This window comes from Pezoporus flaviventris, unplaced genomic scaffold, assembly GCF_033815535.1.
Source record: "Pezoporus flaviventris isolate CSIRO_AGI_PZ_B2104156 unplaced genomic scaffold, CSIRO_AGI_Pfla_v1 ptg000042l, whole genome shotgun sequence".
Lineage (NCBI taxonomy): Eukaryota > Metazoa > Chordata > Aves > Psittaciformes > Psittacidae > Pezoporus > Pezoporus flaviventris.
Window position 1 is genome coordinate 114,002 of NW_026892590.1, and position 13,051 is coordinate 127,052.

The 13,051-nt window shown below is 48.0% G+C and overlaps 1 protein-coding gene across 16 annotated transcripts in view; it reads left to right on the forward strand.

Moving 5' to 3' along the window:
* The window catches only part of EIF4G3 (eukaryotic translation initiation factor 4 gamma 3), a 151,215-nt gene that overhangs the window by 93,347 nt on the left and 44,817 nt on the right, over positions 1-13,051 (forward strand). For 13 of the 16 annotated variants that reach the window (XR_009745775.1, XM_061466566.1, XM_061466570.1 and 10 more), the window contains 2 exons: positions 5,478-5,586; positions 11,940-12,797. Coding sequence is in view for 15 of the 16 variants with exons in the window: in XM_061466566.1 (XP_061322550.1) it covers positions 5,478-5,586; positions 11,940-12,797 (967 nt within the window). In the remaining variant the exon portion in view is untranslated. The remainder of the gene's footprint in view (positions 1-5,477; positions 5,587-11,939; positions 12,798-13,051) is intronic. The other 3 variants (XM_061466567.1, XM_061466571.1, XM_061466573.1) reach the window with 1 other exon arrangement.

Below are 13,051 nucleotides of genomic sequence, written 5' to 3' on the forward strand. Positions count from 1 at the left end.
GATTGATTGTATATCACTGTCCATGCTAATGTCTTTCTGCCTTAGTAGTGTTGTTTTAGAGTCACCAGAATGCCTGTAGCTCAGGAATTTTGTCACAGAACTGGGATAAATCTACTGCACGTTTGGTCCCTACCTGTTCAGCCTTAAAACATGCATTTTTCTGATGTAGGAAAAAGCATAAATATCCCAAAGTGATGCTTTCCGTAGCTCAGGAATCTTTCTGACACACACCTTTGAGTTTGAGCCCTTGTAAGTCTCTGTATCCTGCTCCACCTGGGAAGTCCATGGAATGTCTGGAATGTCATGGAAGTCTGTGGAATGTCTGGAAATTAAGCTGATTGGAAATGCAGGTCTCTTCTAGTCCTTTGGGAGCCAGAGCCTTGCAGACCAGCAGAGCTGACGTGAGCCTAGGTCCACCACGACGTGAGCTGGGGCTGGAAGTGGCTGTGTTATCTAATCAGGAAATGATTTCTGACTCCCCTTCCCCACCTGCAGCAGGAAGAGGCGATGCCTCCTTGATCTCTCCCCATATCATCAGAGGTGGAGAGGCTGTGGTCCTCTTCCCACCTCCCGGCTTGGTGTCGCTGCTCTTGGCTTCATACATCCTCTTAGTTCTCCCTCTCTTTTGGGAGAGATGCTGCTAAGCCACAGGCTGCTCAACTGAAAAGGTTTTGAACAATTGGAGAAGGAGCTCCTATTTTTTGGCACAAGCCTTGGAAGTTGGCTGTGTTTTGTTGGAGGCTGTTGTCCACTGCTTGGATTAGAAGATGTGAAGGTTCTCCAAGTGATGGGTAGGCTTTCGATCAGAGCCTGGCTGAAGCTGGGGGGCAGTTTCCTCTTCTTCCAAAGTTCTTCCCTGTTCAATATCCCCAGGTTTTGCTAGCTTTCAGGTAAACCAGCCTTTCCTGAGCTGAAACCTTGTTTTCCCTCTGCGTCTGGGTAGCTTTTCTGCTGAGGCAACAAGCTCACCTTGAGACACCCTGTGCTGGAGTGGGAGCTCGAGGTTATATCTGAGCCGGTGAAAGTGTAACAGGGGTATGTGAGATGCAATAAGAGCCTGGTCTACAGATCTGTCCCTTGAGGCCAACAGGATACCTACAGGTTTTAGCCATCACCCTGGTTCAGTCACACCTTTTGTCGTGTGAAGGCATCACTTTTGGGTCACCTGTTTTCTCTTGCTGGTCTCCATCATGGGAAGAAGCAGCAAGACACCTCGAGCAGCTCCTGGTTCTGCAACAAAGGTGGGTGGTGTTCAATTGGAAGCAGCTGTTTTCTGCCCCAGGATTTCTGGTCTGGGGATCTGTGACTAGAGCTGGAAGGCGAGAGAACCCAGAGCTGGTTACATATAGAATCAATTAGACTTTTCCAAGCCTTTCCCATCAGAGGAGACACTAGAGATGCCAAGCATTTGCCTGCTGGTGAGATCCCCTTCCCATTATCTCGTACTGAATGACTTTCTCTTGTGGAAGAGCTGAAAGCAGCCAGGTTTCAGGTCGTGTCTATGCATGGTGCAGCTAATTCAGGCACTTTATGGATTACTTTGGCATTCTGAAAGCTATTTTAAGATTCTACAATTAAGTCAAACAGGACAAAATGAATGTTTTTCAAGAGGAGGTTAATAGGCATGAATTTTGATCAGCTGTAATTCAGATGCAGAGCACAGCAGTGATGTCCAATCATCTACTCTGAGTAAGGTATGCAAATACTTCATTGTTTAATATCCAGGCTTCGTTCTGATGAGGTACTTGGAACCACTTTTGTTAATCACAGAAGAGCTCTGGAATAGTGCTCACCAGAAAAAGTTCATTAGTGTAACATAACTGAAAATTAAAGCCCACTTAAGCCAGGAAATTCAAAGTTATTGTCCCAACATCATCTCCAATTCATTTCTTTGGAGCAAGTTTAGTATCTTGAATGAAATTAGATTGTGCCTTAATAACTATGCTCAGTGCCTGAATTCCAGTAGTGGAATGTTCCAGTAGTGGATGTTACAGTATTGAACAGCCTAAAATCAGTAAACTCTGTATATTCATATACTCATCACAGAATCCCATCTTGGTTTGGGTTGGAAGGGACCTTAAAGCTCACCCAGCTCCAACCCCTGCCACAGGCAGGGACCCCTTCCACTAGAGCAGCTTGCTCCAAGCCCCTGTGTCCAACCTGCCCTTGAACACTGCCAGGGATGGGGCAGCCACAGCTTCTCTGGGCACCCTGTGCCAGCGCCTCAGCACCCTCACAGGGAAGAGCTTCTGCCTAAGAGCTCATCTCAGTCTCCCCTCTGGCAGGTTAAAGCCATTCCCCTTGGCCTGTCCCTACATCCCTTGTCCCAAGCCCCTCTCCAGCTTTCCTGCAGCCCCTTCAGGCACTGGAGCTGCTCTCAGGTCTCCCCTTCAGGAGCCTTCTCTTGTCCAGGCTGCCCCAGCCCAGCTCTCTCAGCCTGGCTCCAGAGCAGAGCTGCTCCAGCCCTCGCAGCATCTCCATGGCCTCCTCTGGCCTCGCTCCAGCAGCTCCACGTCCCTCTTGTGCTGCTGCCCCAGAGCTGGACTCAGCCATAACTTTGCACAAACATTCCAGGGCTTTCTTGTATTCACTTTCCACAGCTGATAAAAGCTGTGACCAGTCAGTGTGAGCTTCATCTGGGAACGCCTCACAGTGGAACAGTCCCAGTTGGGTGCAGGGGCAGCAGCGTTACTGGTGTCTTGTTCCACCACCTCTTGGGATCAAACCCTGCACTTTGGGAGGGTTGATGAGATCTCACCTGGTTGAACACTCAGAGTGTGGCTGTGCAATCTCTGGGCCGAATTTGGGTAATACTTCTTTTATATTGACTGCCAGTGTCTGATTCCGTAATCTCTTTATTTAAATGGCATATGCATGGAGAAGATCTTGCTCAAGAAGGGCATGGAAGGCACTGCTGTAGACCAGTCCCTGACCCAAATTCAAGGAGCCTTTTGTAATAATACCAGTAGCAGTAGTAATAATAGATTTTAAAAAAAATGGGGATTTTTCCTTTAGATTTGGATTATTTTTTTAAGTGACTCACACTGACCCTGAAACTTTGACAGCCCAAGCCCAGAGCACCCTCTCCTCGCAGGAGATCCAGTGCTTAACACCAAAAGAACACTGAAGTTGTCTATCAGGCAAGCAAGACTCAAGGCGGGAGGTTTTAGCCCTTGCCATGCTTTTTGTACCTGCTGCTTTGTAGCTGACCAGAAAGTGCTTTAGATGGAGCCTTCCCAGCACCTCCACAGTGGTGCTAAAGTGCTTTAAAGTTCCAGCAAGGGAAGCTGGCAGTAAGGCATTACTTACGTGTTTCTAGGTGATGTTATTTATGTTTCTAGCTGAATGCTATTTTTCATGCTATATATTTTACTGTGAATATAAATAAACTCCAGGACCACATATGGAATCTGGTCTTGATATTTACTCACCAGTCCCTAACACAGAAGAGCACCTTTGAAAGAGTGAGAAATGCTTTCATTTTCCTGGGGAACCTCTTCCAAGTGTCAATGAGTTTGTGGCACTTTGGGTTTCTCAATCCACAGCTGCAGTAGGATGGAGTAATGCAGAGCAACTTCTAGCATCATAAATCATGAGAGTAATTTTAAATGGGGTTTTTCCTTGGAAAGTCTCTGAATGCTCCAGTTTGAAGCCACGAGCCTGGAAGGGTCAGTCCTTCAGTCCCATTTCTATTACTTAGTGATACTGTTCCCACAAAACAAAGGAGTGTTTTCCAAAGGTCTTAACAAAACCAGTTTTCTGACCTAGGAAGTTTCCAGGCTTACAGGCTCCTTGTCCACCAGTCTCGCCTGGTCCCTGTCATTCTCATCACATTCCCCTTTTTCCCCACTGCTTTCATCCATAAATTTGACATGAAATGAAACAGGATGAGGGGAAAGCCTTCTCCAGCCTGGCTCATGTGTGAAACCATGTTGTCTTTGGCTTCCTCCTTTGGCTGGAGGTCGGGATGCAATTCCTCATGCATCCTCCAGCCAATCTCATTGGGCTCCTTCCAGGAAGAGGAGCAATCCCAAATAAAATCTCAACCCTTCACCCCACTTGCTTAGATCTCTCTTTTTCCAGATGTGCTTTTTCCCAGTGCTCCTTTACCTTTCTATGTCTTGTTGAAGATAATTCACTCCTTATTCTGCACTGTTCAGATGAAATAGCTGGAAATGGGAGGAAAAAGGAGTCCCAGGAAGAGGAGCAGGTTGCCAGGGAGTTTCTCTTTTTTAAGGGAATATGTTTTGCATGGATTTCTGATAGCCTGCCCAAAAGAAGGCATTAAGACACCTGTGTCCTGGGCACTCAGCTTCATTTTCACTGCTCCAAAATGCCTTTCCCCATGGATGTTGTGCACCGTCGCCCTGGGTGAGTGACTGGATGAGAGCAGGCACCTGCAACACGCAGCGTGGCTTCTGCTTCCGAGCATTAACTTGGAATTCAGCCCCATTTTCATCCTCCCACGGTCCCTGCAGCATGTTGAAGGGTTTTGCAGTTGTGAAGACTTGAGTTGCCCCGTCTGCGTTCACTCAGACATACCCAAGGGACTCACCTTTACCTTTGAGTGACTTTGGTGCAGTCCCTTGCTCTTACACAAGGTCTTCCTTAAATTGTGAGATAAAGTACAGGGGATTTTCTTTTGTGTTTGTGGAACCTTTGTGAACACAAGGGGGGTGTTTGTCCCGTTAACAGTGGGGACACAGCTCAGGTCCCTGCAGCAGGCTGTGGCTTTTTCACTCTTGTGACTTTGTTGGTCTCGCAGTTTTATTTCTCTATATAGAAAACCTCAGGCTCAGTCCCTGTTGATTGGGAACCAGCTCCTTCTGCTCTCCTTTAGATTGATGGTGACCCAGCAGGCACCATCCCTACATCTCGTTGTAGAAGGTATCAGATGATTCCTTCATACAACCACCGAGGTGTAACCAATCCAGATTCTTCTCCTGTTGCGATAACAAGTTCCTGTGTGTGCATGGAGATAAAAAACCACTCTTTGCTCACACATTATCTGTCTATAAATAAATACACAGAGAAATAAATGGATATTGAAATATCTAAGGTGTTTGAAGTAACTGATGAGTGGAGGAAGGAGTGGAGTTCAGAAAGCAGACGCAGATTAGAGGGGTCCAGCAGTCCTTGTGTGTACCCAGCTTTCTGCAGCCTACCCAGATGAACATTTCTGCTGCTCTTAGGACTAGCATTTGGAGAATGAAGTGTGTTAATAACTGTGCTGCGCTGTCTCCTTCTCATTGTTAACAGTAATTGTCTCTCTTTCCCCTTTTCCTGGTGCCTTTTCCTCCCTCCCTTGCCCACATACATTCTGAATTCATTCACTTGGTCTGGTACCTTCCCTCTTTATTCCCCTCACCCTTGGTTCTTCTTTTCCACCCCACCCTCTTCCCCACTTGCTTGTGCTCCACGTTGCTGGTTCATGTTCACACGCTCATTGTCACCCTGTTTTGTACTTCACATCCCAGCAGCTGTCCAGCCAGGTCCCCGAGCACAGCCCTGTGGTCTATGGGACTGTGGAGAGCACCCACCTCGCTGCCAGCACCCCTGTCACTGCGACTAGCAACCCGAAGCAAGGTTTGTTGTTGGATATTTCCTATTTCCTCCCTGATTATTTTTAGTCTTTTTCATTTATTTCTTTTTTTGCCTCGTTTCTTGTTTTAGTTTGAGTATTTTTGGCATGGAGACAAGCACTCAGCAGAAATTGGAGGGGAGGGACGACTTTGCCTCCACTGGAACATTTTAACAATGTGTTGCTAAGGGAATTAATTGAAATTTGCCAATGTGAAACCAGTTAAAAATAATTGTAGTCAAGCTTATATGTCCTAAATGTTGTTTCAGAGCATCGGGAAGTGAGAGCCTCCTCTTGCCCATGTGCCACCCTCCAGCAAAATGCTCTTGGCCAGAGAGGTTTTAGATCATTTGGACAATTAGCCATAGGTATGGCACGTAACCAGAGCATCATATGGCTCCTCCAGAGCTGCTGCTCTGTCTTGGCCTGTAGGACATGGGCAATCTTAATTAGAAGAAAGACATTAGTGAGCAAAGTGAGCAGACTTGGCTTAGGAAAAACAGCACGGCTGGAAAAAGTTTCTCAAAGTGATGGCATTTCCATCTCCTATGCAAGAATATACATTTAAAGGGAGGTTCTTTTAAACAGTTCAAAGGAAAGGTGTCCCAGGAGGGAGGATGGAACGTGTGCCAAGTCTCTTCCCACACTTTGCAGCCACCCAAAAGCCATTAAACAGCAGTTTAATGAGGTGTGTGCTGCTGTCACGCTAACAGAGCCAGTGTAGGGATTCAGGCTCGGCACCGCCGCTGTGTCCCGGTTCTTTTCTGCACTGCAGTGTTGGAGGTTCTGCCTCCGAGGGGTGCCCAAAGGAGAGGTGCCCTTTCACTCATGAGGAAAGAGGGGAAAATCTGCCTGTGATGCTTCAGATGTCCTAGATCCAAACAGCGGCATCATTGCTGCTTGGAAGTAAAAGGAGACATCCCTGAGGCTCATTTGTATCAGATTCTAGAATTTACTGGAAATGTTGCTCTTTTACAGCCAATGGTGCGGGCTTCAGGGTGTTCCCCCAGGGAAAATTGTTCCATGGATATGTTTCTGAACGGCTGCAGTGTCTGGAAATGGTTGAAGTGGAAGCTTTGGGATTCACAGAATCCCAGACTCCTTTGGGTTGGAAGGGGCCTTAAACCTCCAAACCCCTGCCATGGGCAGGGACCCCTTCCACTAGAGCAGCTTGCTCCAAGCCCCTGGGTCCAACCTGGCCTTGAACACTGCCAGGGATGGGGCAGCCACAGCTTCTCTGGGCACCCTGTGCCAGCGCCTCAGCACCCTCACAGGGAGGAGCTTCTGACTAAGAGCTCAGCTCAGTCTCCGCTTTCATCTGGTCCCATCTCCCACATAAAGCAGGACAATGGCTTTGTATAGTTGTACAAAACTTGGATGTCTGTGTCACCTAAAGCACTGTGGGTAGGTTTAAACACCCATGGAATCCATGGTGATGGTGCTGGCTGAGCAGGACTCGCAGGCATGCTCAGCTCTGGCCCAGCTGCTCTTCCCAGTCCATGTCCTTGTTCCCCCTCTGCCAAGGCACCCAAATCCCAGGGGATGTCTCTGAGCATGCCAAGGTGCATGGTGGCACCGGGACTTGAACAACTGATGTCCGAGGTGCAAGTACCAAAATACATCTGCCCTTTTGAGCAAGTTAATGTTGAACCGTAAAATCCAGCACTTTACCTCCCTGGTGTATGAAAACTTGTATTTCCAGGACAGGTGGGTTTTCCCTCTAACTTAATGCCTTCATAGGGAACTCTAAGTGAACTGGATGTGATCTTGATTTAGTTACACAGGTCTGACTGAGCTAGGTTAACTATAAATCAAAGCTTGAAGTGGGATTTAGCGCTGATGAGCTTTCCTGTATTTGTATCCGGTCCATCCCAGAAAGAGTCAACATTTGTTCCAATCCAAAAACTGCTCAAGAGTGAATCTGTGTGAGCACAGCAGAGCAAGAGCACCCTGAAACAACACCATGAGCCTCAGGCTGGGGCAGCAGCAGTGGGGTTGGTCACAGCACAAAGCAGAGGGAAGGGGAAGAAACTTTAAATACCATTGAAATCATTGATTTCAACCAAGCTAGTGGCACATCTTTCTGGAAATAAGAATTTATCACTTTGTGCCTGATGCTGGGGGTTTTGTTCCCAGATGAAACCAGGCATAGATGGGGTGCATGGCTTACTTAAGCAAACATTGGTTAAAACCAGTATTATCGGGTCCCTTAAGACCTCTCCACCGTGTTCATCCTCTGGATCGCGTCCTCACTTGTGCCCTTTACTTTGGGCACTAGTTTGCATCAGTTGAGGTTTGGGATAAAGCTGTCGTTCCAAGTTTGTGGTATTCAGTGATCATTCTGCAGTTATTTATAACTGTGGCCCCTTGGCTGGCTCCAGGATCGGGATTGAAGCATGTGTGGTGCCGGCAGCCCGGCCTCTGGTACTCCCCACTGTGAGCATCTGCAGTCCCTGTGCTTTTGCAAGGCTGGATTTGGGATTGTGTTGCATTTAACATCCTGGGTTTTTTGCTTTAAAAGACAAACATTTGGCATTTGCTGCTTTTAGAGCAGCTTCTGGCTTTTCAGGCTTCAGAGTTCTCAGATGATTTGGAATTTGCTGCTCTAATACCTTGTAGAAGGAGCGTTATTTGGGAGCAGACAGGCAGCTGTCATTCCTAGAGGTGCTCCTGGTGCCTGTGTGAAACAGTCCCAGTTGGGTGCAGGGGCAGCAGCGTTACTGGTGTCTTGTTCCACCACCTCTTGGGATCAAACCCTGCACTTTGGGAGGGTTGATGAGATCTCACCCTGTTGAACACTCAGGGTGTGGCTGTGCAATCTCTGGGCCGAATTTGGGTAATACTTCTTTTATATTGACTGCCAGTGTCTGATTCCGTAATCTCTTTATTTAAATGGCATATGCATGGAGAAGATCTTGCTCAAGAAGGGCATGGAAGGCACTGCTGTAGACCAGTCCCTGACCCAAATTCAAGGAGCCTTTTATAATAATACCAGTAGCAGTAGTAATAATAGATTTAAAAAAAATGGGGATTTTTCCTTTAGATTTGGATTATTTTTTTAAGTGACTCACACTGACCCTGAAACTTTGGCAGCCCAAGCCCAGAGCACCCTCTCCTCGCAGGAGATCCAGTGCTTAACACCAAAAGAACACTGAAGTTGTCTATCAGGCAAGCAAGACTCAAGGCGGGAGGTTTTAGCCCTTGCCATGCTTTTTGTACCTGCTGCTTTGTAGCTGACCAGAAAGTGCTTTAGATGGAGCCTTCCCAGCACCTCCACAGTGGTGCTAAAGTGCTTTAAAGTTCCAGCAAGGGAAGCTGGCAGTAAGGCATTACTTACGTGTTTCTAGGTGATGTTATTTATGTTTCTAGCTGAATGCTATTTTTCATGCTATATATTTTACTGGGAAGATAAATAGGAGCGTTTTTTGGGAGCAGACAGGCTGCTGTCATTTCTAGAGGTGCTCCTGGTGCCTATGTATGAGCTGGGCTGCAGAAGGTGAGGATATTGCTGGAGAATCCAGGTCAAACTGGTGGCAGACAGGGCAGGAACCTGGCTGCAGGCCAGTTGTAACGGGGTATAATTGTGCATGAAATCAGAGTCGTCCCCTTTGACTCAGCTTCAGGCTCAGTGCGATGTTTGGGCTATTGTCATTATGGGGTTTTAACTCTTTGTAAATGCTGCAGTGGACATGGAAAATGTGTGGCACAGTTTGTGGAAAACAGAGCTCCTGAAGTCTGGAAAGCTTCGAGCTGCTCCGCTGACAGCAGGACTCCTAACGTGGGCTCCAAAAGCTGCCTGCGAAGCCGGCGGCAGCACCGGGACGGAGCATGGAAAAATGGCACCAAGCCCAGTGATCATTTCCAGATAAACACCACGCAGCAGAAACCAATCCCTGTGTCCAGTGAAATCTTCCCCATCCACTGCTCCGGGCGGTCCCTGCTGCCACGAGCACGCAGCAACCCAGGTCCCTCTCGGGCCTTTACGTCTCTGCATGGAGGAGTCAGCAAGCATCTGTCCTGCTGAGTTGGGCAAAGCATTTCTAATGAGTAACTTGGCCAGATCTGTAGTGATCAAAAATACCTCCTGATGGAGCAAACTCTGCTCCTGAGCAGCCCAGTGCTTCCTGTAAATACCTTCTAAATATAATGTCAGGAGTGATGTTGGCATATTTAGAAGGGCTCTGATTCACTTGGGATGAATTGCGTTGATTTTTGTTTTCCCTTCCCAACTGTATGTTGTTCCACGTGACACTTGCTGTCATAGCTGGCAGGGATCAGTGTTCCTTTGCCAGGACTTGGAGAGTTGTTCTCTGCTGGTTCCAGTTAAGCTTTACTTCTCTTTAGCCAAACCTGCTCATTGCTGTGCTGAAATCCCCCACCTCAAGTTGCTTTCCTCCTTGGATTTTGCACCCGCAGCCTGTATTGGTGGCTGATCCATTGGCCACCTAAGGTGCAGTTGGAGGACAGTGGTTGAACACTGGTTTAAAACACAGTTGTGTATTTTTGCAGCAGTTTTTATCTCTTGGAATGTTTTTCTGGACACTTCAAATGCCTTCTTTTTGTTTTGGAGCAATGGCAGTTGACTCAAGGGGGTGAATATCCAGGCAGTTGTTTACAGCGAGCTGTAAATGTCAGGAATGCTGCATGAGTTCTGCAAAGGATGTTCCAGAAACCAGAGGTGACACAATTGCTTTTCTAAGGCAGTTCCCGGGTCCTTTTTCTCCCATGGAGCCTTTGGAATCAAAATCAGATGTTGGGATACTTTCTCCCATCTTTTCCCTCATTTGTCATCCTCCTCCAAAGCCATCTCCCTGCGTGCCTCATTAAGTTAAACTACTGCTTTGGCCGTGGTCCTCCCTTTAGAGCTGCCGGGGCTGTTGATGGCTGGGACCTAAGTTCTTCATTGCTCCAGCTGTTCCTGAAGATGGGACTTGGTGCTCCAAGCAGTTTCAGATGGGTTCTCCTTCAAAAACCCTTTTCCTTCAGCCTATCTGTTGAATGAGCCCCAAATGGAAAGCCAAAAGAGCTTGGAGAAGACCAAACAAAGCCATACCTGAGTTCTGACTGACTTTTGATCATAGAATCATAGAATGGTTTGGGTTGGAAGGGACCTTACCAATCATCTGGTTCTAACTGGGTTTGGGGTTGGATGTGGCCTTCAGTTTCCTAATCTGAACAGCAGGGTTTGTGCCTCTGCCTTTTCCAGAATTACTTTTTCCTGCTGTGGCAGTGTCCCAAAGGAGCTCCCTGATGCTTCAGTGCTCGGAAAGCCCTGGGGTGTTTTGCATTGATGGGGCAGAGCAGAGCTCCCTGAGGCCAGACAAAGCTGATCTTGTAAGAGGGGTTAGAACTGGGCTGTCGAGTCCAGGACGTTGCCTTTGAGTGTCTCATCTGTCTTGCAGAGTTGTAGCATGGAGGCACTTCCCTACGCAGGATCTCACAGTCTACCTACATCCTGTCACCAAATCAGAGGCAGGAGAGGGTGTAACATAGATCCTAACTAGTTCTGTTGGATATTTTAGGATCTTGGCTCATACTTTGTTCAAAAGAAGTGGGAATAAATGTGTTAAATGCAGCTCAGCTTTGGGAGCTGTGTGGTGGTTGCAGCAGGGCTGGTATGCAAAGCCTTTTGGTCATCACAGCATCAGTGCAGGGACTTCTCTGTGCTCAATAGTTTGAGGTTTGATGTGACACGTGCAGATACCTTTCCCCTGCTTGATACCCTTGGACCACAAACATCAAGAGCTGATGGTGCTGTTGTTTGGCTGTGTTTAAATCCCTTCTTGGTTCTGCTTTCTTTGGGAAAAGGTATCTCTGCTGGAATTTAGAACAGAAAGAGAGGATGTGTCCTTTAGTCTGGTGTGCTGATGGTGGTGGAGCTGAGGAATAACAAGGGGGAAAATAAACTCAGCGCATCCCATGTGTTCATAATGGCACAACACGTGGCAACTGTAAAAGAATGGGCCGTGGCTCGGGGTTGCAGCCCCGGTCTCCTCTGAGGCAGAGCCCAAGTGAAGTGATGCTTTTGTCTTTTGTAATTTCTGTCCAGAAAAATTCCATTTTCAGCTGCAAGTTTCTGCACAAAATGCACCTTTTGTAACATTTCCCAGGCCTGTTCTGTGAAGGCCATTACATTCAGAAAACCAGGAGCGGTGGTTATGTTTGAGACTGGCTGCAGGCTGCCCGGAGCTCCCCTTTACCTGCAGGGTTAACTTCAGGTGCCTCTGGTGGCTTCCTTGGAGCTTCTTGGGTGGAAGGCAGGACGCAGGCGAGGGGAACCGGGGGGCTTAGGTACAGCAAAGGGAAGTGGAGTTGTTTTGTTGTTTATAACATTGCCTTTGTTTCTGTCCTTTCCCAGAAGAGAAGCCAAAACCAGACCCAGTATTAAAACCTTCTTCTCCAGTCCTCAGACCAGAACCTGCTGGGGAGAAAAAAGATCAAGCTGGCCAGACGGCCGAGGCCACCTCAGTGGAAACCCCACCAGAACTTCCTCTTGCTCCATCGCCAACCCCGACCGCTCCCGTCGCAGTTGTTCCTGCTGCTCCAGCTGCTGCTGTTGTCACCGTTTCTAGTAAACCCCCATTCACAGCTGACTCAGAGGAGACATGTGAACTGGCTTCCCCAAAAGAGGAGGCAATGCCTATATCCAATGCCACACCGTGCACGGACACATCGGACCCTTCGCCAGCAGAAGAGGCTGATGCCGAGGTGTGCGAGGAGCCTAGTAGTGTAGCATCTAGTGATATTCCAGTGACTGCTAGTACTAATCTAATTAATGAGGTGAATGGAGTTAGTGAAAAGGTAACTGCTGCAGAGAGCGTAGTAGATGTAGCCCAGACGGAAGCTGCACCATTGACTGCTGAGTTGGAGACCCCCGAAGCACCTCCAGCAGAAGTGGAAAGCGTGCCATCTTCCAGTGCTCTTCACGCTGCTCCCTCTCCTCCTCCCACCCCACCTCCCACCCCTCCGCCACCATCTCCTCCCAGTTCGGTTGCTGCTGCTGCTGTTACCACTACAACTCCTTCTCCACCTCCTCTTCCGTCTCCTAGTGCCCTCCCTGTTGTCCAGGGAGATTTAGAAGGAGAGGAGAGCACAAGAACTACTCTTAGCGAAGAGGTAAAAGATACTGAAAAGAAGGAAGAGACAGAAGCAGATGGGCAACTGGAGGAGAGCACGGAGGCTCAGAGCTTAAACTCGAACAAGAGTCCTGTCCCAGGTAAGTGTTGGCACCGTGGTTGCGTGCAGTGAACTGGAGGATGAAGGAAGGAGATCTGGGGTGGTTCCTCCATCAGGTGTTTCCGTTTCTATCTGCCAAAGCAAAGTCTGATCATGCTACATGACTAAGACTTCATGTTTCTGTGTCTGCCTTTGAGAATCCAGGCTGTTTCTCTGAGCCTCCTCACCTGCCTTTGGCTTCAGTGTCCTCTGTCATCGCTGGGTTAGCACTGAATGGATTCAGGTAGACCTCTG